Source organism: Leuresthes tenuis, unplaced genomic scaffold, assembly GCF_036924035.1.
Source record: "Leuresthes tenuis unplaced genomic scaffold, fLeuTen1.0.hap1 SCAF_24, whole genome shotgun sequence".
Taxonomy (NCBI): Eukaryota; Metazoa; Chordata; class Actinopteri; order Atheriniformes; family Atherinopsidae; genus Leuresthes; species Leuresthes tenuis.
This window is the reverse complement of record NW_027325378.1, coordinates 15185999-15200216: the sequence shown is the minus strand read 5'-3', so window position 1 is coordinate 15200216 and position 14218 is coordinate 15185999. Positions and strand designations below refer to the sequence as shown.

Sequence of the window (14218 nt, the reverse complement as noted above, 5' to 3'; positions counted from 1 at the left end):
AATTAAGGGAATAGATGTAAAACAAAAACCCTAATGACGGAATTATGTTGAGACACTTATTTTTAGAGCTTCGTGTATTAAGTTGTTTTATTGTTTCATGGCTAATGTGTGAAGAATGAGTTCCCTCAGCAGTGGCTGTCCTTGGAGTGGACTGACTTTTTTTTAATAAAGCATTTGCCGGGAAAGAAACCTGTGTCAGACAGCTTCTAGATTTTCAAGAATACATGTCAGAACTTGAATTGATTTGCTTACCTCAGCTACAGTTGAAATCAAATTCAATCCCATTTGTGATTTCAGTGCTACCAATGGGTGCAAAATAAGGGCAAGAATTCCTGAGATTGAGCATTACACACACCTGTCAAACAAACATCGAGCCAGCTTTCCCATGATCCTCTGCTGCATGCGATTTTTATACCCATGATTTGCATGCTCCTTTTTTTGGTTTGGTTTGATAACTCTTTTGATCTTTTGTGTTGTTTGTTTGTTTTCTTTTCTTTTTTTTTATGCCCATCTTTGTTTTGTTCCCTGCCTTTGGTTGGATCCACTTCCTGTGTGTGTGTTGTCATTTCCTGTCCAGTGCTGGAGTTTGAGCTACGGAAAGCAAAGGAGACCATTCAGGCTCTGCGCGCCAACTTGACTCAGGCAGCAGGTGTGGCGTACTTTTAACTTCTTCTACACCTGAACCCTATTTGTTATAGCCTTCTCTCTTTTTGTCAATACGTCTGGATAACTGTCGTTCCACCTCTATTCAAACATTTAATATTTCCTCAATTTCTCAGAGAGCGAAGTGCCCTCTCAGGAGAGAAAAAACTTCAAGTCGAGTCCTGAAATTCAGGTGGGGAATCTCCTGAGTGTTGAAAATGCATAAAAAATGTGTTCATTATTAGATGTGATCCTTGAAACCCTTGAGCGGACATCACTGATATCCTCTCTTTCTTCCTATCTTAGGAGCCTATACGCCCACTGGAGAAAAGAGCCTTAAACTTCCTTGTGAATGAATATTTATTAAAAAATGAATACAAACTTTCATCCATCACCTTCTCGGATGAAAATGATGACCAGGTAAACACTATTTGTGGCTGCCTTGTGTTTAGAGACACTGAGAAATACATTTAAAACAGCTGACCTTAAATAAACATGGGCTCCTGGTAAATCAACTGGTTCATTCTTAAAGAAAGAATATGACTTGGACTTGAAACCATGACTGATGACCATGTGACCATCAATAGATTCAGTAGTTTAGATAACCTGCCGTGTTCTGAGCTTGCATTGAATTCTGCAAAGACCTACATGAACTAATACAATAAACTAGAAAAAAGCTGTTCCTGCGAAACAGCTGTGAGAATGCTTTTTAAGTTGAATGGGATTAGTTGAACATGCTCAAAAAGCTGAATCTAGTGAAAATTTAGCAGAAATCAAGTGATTAATAGTTAAAATGGCTTCAGTGTAATATACAGCAGGGAGTGAAAGAGTGATGTCATCAGTGAATGTTTGTCAACTGCTGCTTAACAGCTCTCTCCCTGTATAACCTGCAGAAATGGCTTTTTTGGATACTATGACCTCCTGTGAGAAAACTGAAAGAGCGAGGAAAATAATTTGAAGACCGTAAGAAGCAGAAGGCTTGGAGGAACGCGGCAATGTAGTTTTTATTTCAATGGAGTGAAAGAAATTTAAACAGCAGCGAGTTGAACACAGTTGAACCTCTCTCTGGTGTCAGACCAAATTTCCATTGGAGTTAGTGAGAGAAATTGAAAGGTTTCTCTCGCTTCAAGGCTCATAGCTGAAATTCTGTAAATGTGAGCTCTTTAGTAGTTACATCAGCTGAAAGAGGACAAGTGTACCTACATTTTAAGGTTGTCTGAGTTGAACAGTATGAAAGTTAGAGGAATTTGTTTGAATATCAGAAAAAGTTCAAATGATCAGTCTGCCACTCTAATCTTCTCATTCATAAAAATCAAGAAGGAGCAAAAATTTTCATATTTTTGAAACTGTCATATTTCAAAATTGGCTTAATATTTTAAAAAGCTGAATCATTTGGTAATAGCTGAATGTCTTGTGAACATTTTAAAGTTTGAATGGTGTCTCTATCTTAACGTATGCTGAAGTAGTTAAGTTGGAAAGAAGAGGAAGTTTTTGAAGAGTTGAAAGAAATTTCCATTCATTTGAATGACGGGAAAATTTGAATTAAAAGTTAAATAGTTTAAAAAGTATAAAAGACATCAACACCAAAAGTCATAGCATAAATCACCTGAAGGAGCTGAACGTTTTGATACCAAAATTGTTGAAATCGATGAAAGATTGCAGGAGTAGTTAAGTGCCAAAAAAGAGAAACAGGAAAACAATAGTGAGAATGCCTTAAAGCATTCTCACAATGAGTATCATTCGATAACTCGAAAACTGATTATCACACATTTATTAAACAATACTAAAGCAAAAGCAAACATAGATTTATTAATTTTCTTTTGTTTATTTCCAGGACTTTGAGTTGTGGGATGATGTTGGCCTCAACATCCCAAAACCCCCCGACCTGTTGCAGCTCTACAGGAACTGCGGCAGCACCCACCCTTCACTGAGGGACATGGTGGATGCGTCAGTCGGGGTGGATTTCAGTGAGCTTCCAGGAAACTGCGTCGCCCAAGAGCTCCCAAAGAAGCCTGATTTGTCACAGCAGGTGTGTAGAAATAAAGTTGTCCTCCATTTTGCAGGTAGCGTACCCCGTGCATCGCACTACAAGAAAGGAAGTGACACAAATTTGTGTTAGTTGTTCATAATGGTTAACACAAATCCAACCAATATCTCTGTCTTATCTTTTAACTTTTGAATTCCTGGTGGTGAAATTTCAGTAAACCCTGAGAACCGTGCTAAAATCCTGAGTGGAGTAACTTAATTGGATTGAAATATGTCGGGTTGTTCAGATGTTGTGAACTTAGCTTCAGACTGAATCACTCACTCATTCTGAGTTATGTTTGAATTAAAAGTCCCTTTAATCATGAATGGTCTTGACTGCTGAAAGCTTTTATATCTGTATGGTTTAACAAGACCCTGACAATGACTGATAATGTAAAGGTGATAACAGAATTCTTTAAGTCCCAGTCTTTGGAAGTTGTTCTCAGGCCAGGTACTGAAGCCCCTGGTGCCCTGTGGTGTGAGTGTGTCTGTAAAGCCCTTTTGTCACTCATGCACTGCTTTCAATGAATCTGGTAGCAACTGAATGTGTCGTCGTAATGCGTGAATTACTCCTCTGGTGCTTTTCCATGGCATTTGCAGACTGGAATCCGACTGGGTCAGGCCTGATAAGATGTACACTTTCAGTGTGGTTTAACTGTAAAGTTACCGGACAGACACACGTACAGCAGCAGTGGGTTAGTTTGACATACGACCAGCTGTACAGAAGAATCCAACATTTTAAATAGATAAGTTCTTGAGCTGTGGCTGAACACATACCAATATTTGCAAGATTGTTAACTGTTCCCACCCACTTCCTCTTCCTTGAACACGATGCTCCGTGAATGTTGGCTTGATAGGAACTTTTCTGGCAAAACAACATGTTGTTATGAAAAAACGAACTCAGCAAGGGCTTAAAGAGCTCATCAAGTGCAAACATGTGTAAATGTGATATTTTCAGCTGCTTTCATCTACAGTCACTGTGATTCCACCAACCACTGCGTGCTTTAATGATTTGTTATGACGATGAGACAAAAATGTGACTATAAAAGACTATTGTGTTACACCTAACTTTATATACTGCCCAGCCATGGTTCCTTCAGTCATTTTCACAGGCACGTCTGAGTCAAACGCGAGGAACAATAGTGGAAAAGTGATCAATGCGTGAATGAAGAAAGGTTGAAGGCCTTAATGGAGAAATGTCACCATATATAAAGCTATATGACCAATTCAGTCCTAAGTGCTTTGTGTGAGGCGCTACACTAGAAAGGCGCTACACAAATGTCTTCTATTACCATGAATTACTTTAAAGTTTAGTTATTAAACTGGCCCAATGTTTTAGTTATTTAATGGGATTTTTTCTCTTTTATTGACATTTATTTGTGTAGCTCAGCATTTTTGATTCTGTAGTAGCTGTTTCAGTATCTTGATGTTTAAGCTGTAAAGATATTTTGATGCATTGTATGAAAGAATCGTCTCCATACACTTACTTATATTCAAATAAAGCACATTTTGTCAGACCTTAGGGTTGTAATGAATAATACAAAGAATGAGAAAAGATCCCTTAAATACTTCAAAATGGTGCAACTCCTGTTTAAACGTTTGAGAAAAGCTGCCACAAATCGAATCATTTTAGGCCAGGAGGAGAAGCCTTTAAAATCCTCAAAGTACTGATTTAAAGGCTTTGTGATAAATAAATCATTCCCTTCCCCTGAAGAGACTGATTTTTGTCACTTTTTTTTAACACCTGCTCTTGACCAGAAATTGTAACACTTTTTTTTCTTTCATTTCTTTAATAGCAACAAACGGAAGTCGTGCAAGAGTTGGAGTACCAGCTCAGCCTCCTCAGCAGTGAGAAGCAGAGCCTCGCTGAACAGATCAAGAAACTGCAGAGGTAGGTGTACGAGCGCATGATTTTGCTCGTCTGCTCATCTGATTGGCTGAGGCACAACATGCTGCGATGCTGATGAGCTTTCCTTTTTTCGTAATAGCTATGTGCTTTTCAGCTCTATTCCACATTATTGCCAAAACTTTCCTGTTGGACGTGGAAGCAACATGTAAAAAATGCCGCTGCTGGATGAATTTACAGAGGAAGCCCCGCTCTGATACAATGGGAGAGCGTTTGCTTCCAGTGTAGACTCTGGAACTGCCAACACTAAGATTCTACCACTTCCCCCGCACCTAATGACTTGCTGCCACGCTAATATAAGGTATACGTCTTTATTGACAAGGTCTTTTGTTTAATCCGCTTCACAGTGAGATTCAGACTCTGAAAAGGACCGTCTCCTCCACACCTCCAGCCACACTGAACCTGGGCTCTCAGAATTCACCCTCCTCCTCTTCTACCACCACTGTTTACTCCACTGACCCGCCCTCTGTGGTATGCGGTTCCTTTAAATATGTGCTGATATAATTATGTGTTAGCATAGGGCCAGTATCATGTAATAAATACCATGATTATAATAACCAAGAAGAAACTCATTTTGTGTCATTTGACGTATCCATCCTGATTTTCTGTTGTCTTACCCTCAGCCTCCTGTAGATAATGGCAAGTATCTAGACGTCAGAGGGGTTTCAGACCCTGAAAAAGACCATCCCTCACCTCAGAACACATCACAGCCCCACATACAGTCCTGCAGCAAGACCAGTGCCCAGTTTGATCAACCAAACAGGTCAGTGATGCAGAAATGTATTTACATGTTCACAAAGATGTTTATGTTCTAAGCCATCCTTAAAACTCTGCACATACGGTGGAATTTAGAGGGTATCATGTCTGTCAGAGTCAAGTTTTTCACTATGGGCAGGCTTTTTCTTTTTCCTAACTCCTCATGCAAATTACCATCTAAAAGACATTTTTATGTTTACTAAGTTAGTATAAGCTAATGAAAAGGAATTAAAATGTCAACCTCAGCCACCTCTGGTGCATTTTCTTACACATTACATCACTCAAAGCAGTCAGTGGAAACTTTGGAAACTATCCTCTCCCAGGCTTACTGCCAAATATTCAACCCATTCCATCACCAAGGGCCCTTTCAGGGGGCTGGTTTTTGTCCAAGCATCATCAATCCACTTGACAAAGGCGGCTTCAATCACAGGTGCTCTCCCAGTGTGCAACTCTTTTGTGTTTTTATCACACGCAGCCAACAAGTGCTTCTAAATTGATCTACAATTGCAATCATGAGATTTACATGGCTCTTTTAGTATTTTCACACGCTCACATACTCACATTTCCTTCGAGAGGCAGACAGGTTGCAGCGAGGCAAAGTGTTGGCAAAGACTACTTGATTACAGTAGGTTTATTACCTAAACAGCAACATTTGTTCAGAAGTGAAACTGTTCTCTCCATTTTGTGTAATAATTGCTTTACATGTGGTCATTATGAGCTGTTTCCTCCATAGAACGATGCAAACGCGCACTAGAAAATGAAAATCCTTGTGTCAAGAGTGTCATATTTGTCCTGGACTGTATTTGCCTTATTAAATGTGAGGCAGTGTGCAGTTTAAATGTCTGATTATAGATAACATTCCTTAGTAATCTTCACTGTAAGTTACTTCACACACTCAGTATGTCTCACACTGGTCCACTAATGTTACCCATCTCAGTGTAGTTACAACATATAGCCACTAGATGGAAGTATTTATCAGTCTTTGTAACTACAGTGCAGGAAAAACAGCAGTTAATAAGTAAGGGGCTGTCTTCTTGACTGAAAAGGTTTCTCCAGAGTACATAACAGCTTTTGATTTATGTTTAAACAAATCTTACCTGTATTTTTGGTGCTTTAACTATCAGTGAATCAGCTGATCAAGTGAATACTGTGTTTTTCTAAGTTGACCTTTGTTGTGTGTTGCATGCTTCCCTTTTTAAGACTTCAGATTCATGTGCAGTTATATAAAAATTGAGTGTCCTTTTGTTCACACATCATCTATCTAGAGTTTCAAAAAGAAATGGCAGCGTTGAGCTGTCTTGCAGCTTGGCCTAGTCCATCGCTCTGTCATTCAGTGGTCAAAGCAATCTCCAAAGTTTCTGTGGACTTCAGAGTAAATGTTGCAGACCGTATGGTAATGACTGTTTCTCGTCTCTGGTTTTTTTTTTGTTTGTTTGTTTTTCCAGGAAGTTATCCCCGGCCTTCCAGCAAGCCTTGCTGTCCTTCTGCAGAATGTGCTCCGAGAGCCGCCTTGGAGCAGAGGTCAGCACCACAAAATGATCAAAATAAAATCGATACACGTAAGAACGTTAACAGCAGAATATGTCATCGCCCTTGTCTCCAGGTGTCTCGTATAGCAGACAGCGAAGCGAGTGTGATGCTAATGCTGGGTCGATGTCTCCCCCACATCGTTCCCAATGTCCTTCTAGCTAAACGAGAGGTAACCCGACTTCTGCCACTCATCCTGCTTCCCCCTCATTATTGTTACCATCACAGGCATCTTGTCCTAATGTCCAATAGATACACACAGAGCAGCAAGGTTACGCAGGGTGAACATTTGGTGTGGGGTACAAAAAATATGGTCCAATCCAAAATATAAATGCATACAGCTTTTGGTTACCAACTCGAGAAGACCTCAGGGTTCCTTAACATTTAAGGCATAGAGGTGCCATGTCTTCATGTATTATTTCTCTGGATGTTTGATTAAGAAACCTTTTTGCAAATTATAGATGAAGGCGAGATTTCTCGTAAAAGCTTATATTGTCAATTCAGTGCCAAACACCACATTATTCCTAAACCTTAAAAAGACTGCGTATTCTTAATCAAAAAGTGTTTGTCTAACTTCGGTAAAAGTGCTAAACATGTCTCCTTTCACCATCTGTTTTTGCCTAAAGTATTTAGTTTATTTTTTTTCCAGAAAGCACAACAACTTTTTCTTGGTTTAGGCCCCCGAGGCATTTCCCAAATCCAGCTCAAATGTACTGTGAAGGTGGGCAGTCCACTGCGTTGCAGTCCTCTTGTTTGTGGCGTTTATAGCTGTTTGTTTAAGACAATCGTACAGATGTGTTCGTCCAGCTAAAGCTGCACAAAGCACCTTTATGGCCTTGCCTTTTCAGAATTGCCTTTTTCTGCCAAATTTCTGTTTGTTTCTCAAGAAGTGAACAATACTGACAGGAACAAACGTATGAACTCCTTGCTGATTTGTGTCTTATCTATTGATTTGAAATCGTACCTCTTCATGATGGCATTTGTTTCCACCAGTCATCACCATCTCTCCTCTAGTATTTTTGTCACCCGCTCACATTTGCTGCCCTTTTTGCCTTCACTGGATTTATTTTTATTCCTCTCTTTTCGTCTCACTCATTCTCTCACTCTCATGCATGCCTCTCTTCTAGAGAATGGTTACACATCTTTGCCAGGTGAGTCTTTCATGCACTCATCTGCATGGTTCTGACATGACCTGTAGACATATGCGACTAAAGAGCAGCTCCCTAAGCTACAACTGCTGACATACATTGACAGTTTTTCTCTAGCTGTTATTTACTTATTGTTGGCACGAGCTCTGCCATTTATGCAAATGACTTTTCTGCCACCTTGCAGTATGTTTTAAAAACACGAGACACGCAACCGACAATATCAACTATCATGCAATGTTGGTGAAAGATAAGCAGTTGTAGCTTTACATGGGTCATGTTGTACTGTATGTCAGTTAAATCAAGTGTATCTTTACTCTCCTCTGCTGATTGTTCCCTTGTCTGTTTTATTTGCTGCAGTTTTAATCCTCTAACTGTCTTTAAGTTTGTTTGCTTAAAAACTATAGAAAGCAATTAACAAAAAAGGATGAAAACTAAATAAGCGCAGGACTTCTTTTGTTCAAACAATCATTATTTCTGTTAACTTGACTAAATGTAAACCAGCTTTTTGACTTTAACAGTGACAAACGAGGTGTGTTTTGTTTCTTAGGTGCTTAGTTTTAATTGATTCTGAGAAGGAAATAAGTTATTGAAATATAGTAGGCATTAACAAGCCATTTCTCCCTGTGAGCTGTTGCGCAGACGCCTGCACAGGTGCTCTGTCTACACTAACTGCTTGCATGCAATTAGTGTTTGTGAGTGTGTGTCCATGTGAACATAAACACAATGTACCTGAATTTTGTGCCATGTTGAAACTTGATATGAAAGAAAATTAGAGTGTCTGAAAGAGACGAGTCTGGTTTGAGCAGTTCTTGCTTGTGCTACTTTGCATATCGCCATGGCAACGTAGTTGTAATTAACCAAAGGCAGTTATGACAAACTTTAATCTCTTTGCGAAATCAAGGTAAACAAACTGAAGGGCGAGGCTGGCAAGAAATTGAACCACAGCAGAACACTGAGACTTTGGGGTCCCTCATGGACTTTGCACCAAGTCCGTTAGATTCACAGACCATGACACGGGATATTCATACACACATACAGCTGCTCACACTTCCGTCCTGCAACTTGAAGCTTTCCAACTACCACAAGCGAGGAGACACACCTTAAGTTGTTTGAATGTGACACCCACTTAAGAACAAAAGGTGTTTGACTTGAAACTGTAGTATGATAGATGGAGGCTCTGCCTGCCACCTGGCTGTGTTATCAGACTCCGTAAATCATTAAACATGATGACTTTTCTCAAGATACAGGACTGCGCTGTTGTGATACAATTTGATTTGTGTTCTTTGTACAGATCATTTGCACCAGAAGTTTTAGTTTTACAGGCAATTTTTTTTTTTTTGAACAAAACCAAATTTAAATGACTTTTTTTTTTTTGTTTGTTTGTTTAAACTTTTTGATCTAATGATCTTCCCTATTGAAAAGTCAGGGGTCTAAAAGATGGACCCAATAACTGTAGAATTTCAACACAAAAACCAGTTCCAACCTCACTGCGCCGCAAGACGAAAAAGGCAGGGGATCTTCAGTCATCAGCATCTGTACCGAGTTTAAGCAGAGGATGTTGAAGTATTTCATGTTTTAAGGGAAAGCTTTGAGTTCCTGATCGGAATATGGGTCATTTAATATCAAAGTGTTTTGGCTCTGCTCCTTGAGGCACCAGGCTCGCTGACTTTGGATCTTGGCGTCCTTCTGTCCACTCGACATGCCCACAATGTTTACCCAGAGCTGCTCAGATGTTAAACCTCGTGAAGGAGTCCTCACATCAGGAACAGGGGGGTTCACACAGAAATAGAGCAGGGTCAGCACGGTTTCTGGCTTTTTAGATGTGTGCTCTTTATGAATTCCTCCATTTGTTTGCTCCTTTTAAAAAAAAAAACCTTGTGAAGCTTTATAGTATTTTCAGTCGCCAGGGCAAAAGATTATTAAATGTGGCAGCTACATTTGGCTGAACTTTGTTCATTTGCAGCTTTGACTCTGACTCAACTGATTTCACCCATGCTGAACTTGCTGTTAAACTCTTAAAATGACCCTCTGATACTTGAGTGCTGTATTTTTACTTTGTAAAAGTTTTCCAGCCTGGCACATTGAGCAGTTGACTCATCACAGCCCATCTTTACCCGCTTCTCTCAGTTAGGCTCATGTGTCTATCCAGTGTTGGGGTTTTGCTTGTTCTTCCAAGACTTGGCAGAAATATGCGATATCTTACTGGAACAAAAAAAAAGAACAGAGTTTGAAAAAAAATATTTTTAACTCTGTGTGCACTCTCTAATTTCGGTGCGTGTGGTGGGAATGTAGAGCCGACCGCAATATGGCCATGGAGGCCCTCTATCAAGGGCAGCCGAGCTCCCTCCTCTTTGGCTGGAGGGCCCATGAACTCTGCCTGAACTCTGGGACGGAGCTCAGGTTTGGAGGGGAAAGTTGTGCTTTAGGTATGTCTGTGTCAGTATTCAGCTGTGTGTCCAGGTGTGTGCATGCACTCGGTAAGCTTTTACGGTACGTGGCTCTAATTGTGTACATGTGTGACCCCCACAAACACCAAATGAGTCAAAGTGTTAACACCAACGAGCTATTCCAGGTAAGCATGTTTTCAGCGGTGTTGCTGGACTTCTGCTGGTTTTCAAAGGTGACACCTTTGAATATGTCTTCCTTATTCCCTGTGACTTCTCCATCTTTTTCCTTTTTTGATAAACACCTTCTCTTTTCCTATTCCTGCTACTCTATAGACTGAATGGCCTGCTTGACTTCTACCGACCATTCTTTCCCTACGTGTCCTTGCAGTCTCTTCTTTTCCAAAGGTAGTTGACTTGATGCCAGCTCTGTGTGCGTGTCTTTTTCTCACTGACAGGAGTTGATTCCACTCATCTTGTGTACTGCATGCCTTCACCCAGAACCTAAAGAGAGGGACCAGCTCCTCCATATACTCTTTAACTTAATCAAAAGACCAGATGATGAGCAGAGGTATGTACAGCTGTATGTATGTAGATATGATGGCATACACATATTTAATAATTCTACCAACTTACCAACATCAGGGGACAAAACAGTATGTCAGTTGATCAATATTTACTTATGTGTGTGTGTTTCCAAAGACAAATGATCTTGACGGGCTGCGTTGCGTTTGCGAGGCACGTGGGTCCCACTCGTGTCGAGGCTGAGCTCCTTCCTCAGTGCTGGGAACAGGTACAGTACGTGCACTGCAGGTAGCACTTTTTCATATGCCTCTGACTTTCATATAAGTCAAGTCATGTTACTACTTTATACTTAGTATATTGTCATTTAACTACATAATTACTTTTTCCACTTTTGTCTTATATTTGCCTTTCTGTGATGCTGTTTCCACTTTGTTTTTTATTTGGGAACAACAGCCACGATTATTGCTCTTAAAGGGGAACTCTGTTTTTTTTTTTTAAACCTAGACCTTATTTCTGGCATGAAATACGTTTATCTACTCATCGAGAACAGCACCGAAAGTCGGTGTCCTTCGAAAGCTATTTAGAAAACTTGCGATCGGCGTTTATCCATATAACGGAGTTAATGGGGCAGGGACGATGCTGCCTCTAAATAAGGCATTATCTGTCTTTATTTCGCCAATACTTTAAGAAGAATGAATGAACGAACATGTACTATAGCTCTGTTAGCACATAGCTACTGTTATGTGGCTACTAGGAAAGCGAACCAAGGGATTTCTACACAGGCACACTACTGAGACCACTTCATCCACACGCCCCCCTGGAGCACAGCTTATTTACTCCTTTCTCTGTGACAGTCGGCTAACTTCACACAGAGTTTGCTGCTGCTAGTTTTGTGCAACATGGCAGGATATTTATCAGATTTTGGCAACGTGAACGACGACTTTGAGTAAGATGGACGTTCTTACCGGAGTGAATGAGCTGTGCTGCAGCCATGCGTGTGGATGAAGTGGTCCCAGTAGAGGTGTGTGTAGAATTCCCTCCGTTAGCTCTCCTAAAAAAACAGAGTTAGCCTATAAGCCCTGCTTTGATGTGTTGTTCCCTCTTTGTAACTATAAAGAATCACAAAATGCTAGAATGCAAAAAAAAGTATGAAAATATTTAAATGGAAGGTAACACTTTCGTTAACTAACAAAACAACTGCTGTTGTTGTAATTTCATTCTCAAAAATGGCTCATTGTCTTGTGAGCGTCCTTGACATACATTTGAGAGCAGTTTTGTTTTTATTGCCACCTGTGTCACCACATTCATGATCAACAACATCTGCTGCCATGGCAACGGCAGCTGCCAGCAGTTTGGAGGCTAAGAATCTGCAAGGAAAGACAAATTGTGGTTTCCACAGGGTCAGCATGTTGATGATATTCAAGTTGTTTCCATTCCAGGGTGACTACACTCCCATCTATTTCTCCCTTCCTTTCAACTTTTGGTTCCTCTTTTACATTCAACATTTCTTTGTCTAAATTTGTCCTTCGCAGATTAATCACAAATATCCAGAGAGGAGACTGTTGGTGGCTGAGTCCTGTGGAGCCTTGGCACCTTACCTGCCTGTAAGAACACATAGTGCACACAGTTAAAAAGGGACTGGGCATGAATGTAGGTGTAAAAACTACATGAGATCTCTGTTCTACTTTCTGTTGCTGCAGAAGGAGATTCGCAGCTCTCTCGTGTTGTCCATGTTGCAGCAGATGCTTGCTGAGGACAAGGCTGACATGGTCAGGGAGGCTGTGGTCAAGAGTTTGGGTATTATCATGGGTTACATTGATGACTCTGACAAGTACTCCCAGGTATGTTTTTTTTTTCAGAGGGAAACTTATTTAGGTCATTTTTAAAATGTTACTTTCTTTCCTTGTCACCCCTGTTTATATTGGCAGGCGACTCTTCACGCTGCTGTTTTGTTCATTGCAGGGTTTTGAGCTAATGCTGCTGTCTCTTGGGGACCCGTCGGAGCGAGTGGTCAATGCAGTCCACCAGGTCTTCATCCCTGCCTTTGCTGCCTGGACCACAGAGCTGGGAAACCTTCAGACTGGACTCATCCCTTCTCTGCTGGCTCGTATTGAGAAACTACTTACGGTAAGTACTGTCTGTTAACTTTAAATTCTTTGAACTCTCTCATTTCAGGGCTAAAAATGTTGGCACGTGGTAGTTAGCGGCTCTAGTTTACTTCCCATACTAATTGATGCTTCTTTCTGCAGCAGGGAGAACATGGTCTGGATGAACACAAGCTACATATTTTTCTGTCAGCCCTTCAGTCTCTCATCCCTCCTCTGTTTGCTGTGGTGCTTCAGAATGCACCTTTCACCAGCAGAGCCAAAGTCAACGGAGACATACCCACAATAGAAGGTAAGATGTCTGTCTTTTTATTTCAGAGTGACAACAGTGGAATTTTCAACCTTTTCTCACTTCAATATCATTTATGATTTTTTTTTTTGTATTAAATTCTTTCAGCAACACATTTACTGAATTTGCACTGTGGTTCTGTATCTTTGTGTCCTGTAGTGACCCGGTTTCCCAGGCCTGCTTCTCCTCTCCAGGATGTGGCTACAATCATCGGCAGCAGAGAGATGCTAAGTGCTCTGCTTTTACTCTATGATCACCAGCTAGAGCATGAGGGAACCACTGGCTGGGACAGCCTACTATGGGTGGTCAATCAGCTGTAAGAAGAACACACATTTGCAGTCAAACTGACATTAACATCATTTCAGAGGGCATTGTTTTTCTGGAAACCTATAACTATGATTGCTACTTTCTATATTTAATATCCCATTATTGTCCTTACATGATAAGAATTCATATTCCTTAATCAGACGGTTATCATGGCTTAAACTAAGCCTTTCTAAACTTTTTAGGTTGTAACTACACCATCACAATGTTTTGTTACTCATTCCTCAAAAACATCATTACATTTACATCATTCCTCATTTGTTGCCGCCTTGCTTTTGACCTTAAATGAATGAAAGAAATGCTTAATTCACCTCGAAGGGAAATCGTATTGTAGCATCTTTCATTATGAAGAGTTACTGCCGCTGGGCAGTGTTGTCTGCTTTAAAATGATTGCATTTCTCACCAAAGCCCCCGGCACACCATATGCACTGCAGTATCTTACAGAACCCCGCACAACATCCTGGTCCTTTTACCGTAACATTTCCATCACACAAGAATGTACTCGCATAGGGATTGGCACATGATTTCGGCCCTTGGCTGCCCCTTTATTCCTCTGCTCTGTTAGGGTCCAACTGCAGACCACACTC

General features: G+C 40.6%; 1 protein-coding gene across 8 annotated transcripts in view; it reads left to right on the top strand.

The window, feature by feature from the left end:
- Positions 1-14218, top strand: part of relch (RAB11 binding and LisH domain, coiled-coil and HEAT repeat containing) — a 34133-nt gene that overhangs the window by 7902 nt on the left and 12013 nt on the right. For 3 of the 8 annotated variants that reach the window (XR_011910184.1, XM_072378043.1, XM_072378042.1), the window contains exons 3-19: positions 578-649; positions 780-835; positions 949-1062; positions 2477-2671; positions 4464-4558; positions 4921-5044; positions 5197-5336; positions 6775-6850; positions 6933-7028; positions 7984-8007; positions 10847-10959; positions 11091-11181; positions 12446-12517; positions 12614-12754; positions 12876-13040; positions 13163-13310; positions 13467-13623. Coding sequence is in view for 7 of the 8 variants with exons in the window: in XM_072378043.1 (XP_072234144.1) it covers positions 578-649; positions 780-835; positions 949-1062; positions 2477-2671; positions 4464-4558; positions 4921-5044; positions 5197-5336; positions 6775-6850; positions 6933-7028; positions 7984-8007; positions 10847-10959; positions 11091-11181; positions 12446-12517; positions 12614-12754; positions 12876-13040; positions 13163-13310; positions 13467-13623 (1879 nt within the window). In the remaining variant the exon portion in view is untranslated. The remainder of the gene's footprint in view (positions 1-577; positions 650-779; positions 836-948; positions 1063-2476; positions 2672-4463; positions 4559-4920; positions 5045-5196; positions 5337-6774; positions 6851-6932; positions 7029-7983; positions 8008-10846; positions 10960-11090; positions 11182-12445; positions 12518-12613; positions 12755-12875; positions 13041-13162; positions 13311-13466; positions 13624-14218) is intronic. The other 5 variants (XM_072378046.1, XM_072378045.1, XM_072378044.1 and 2 more) reach the window with 4 other exon arrangements.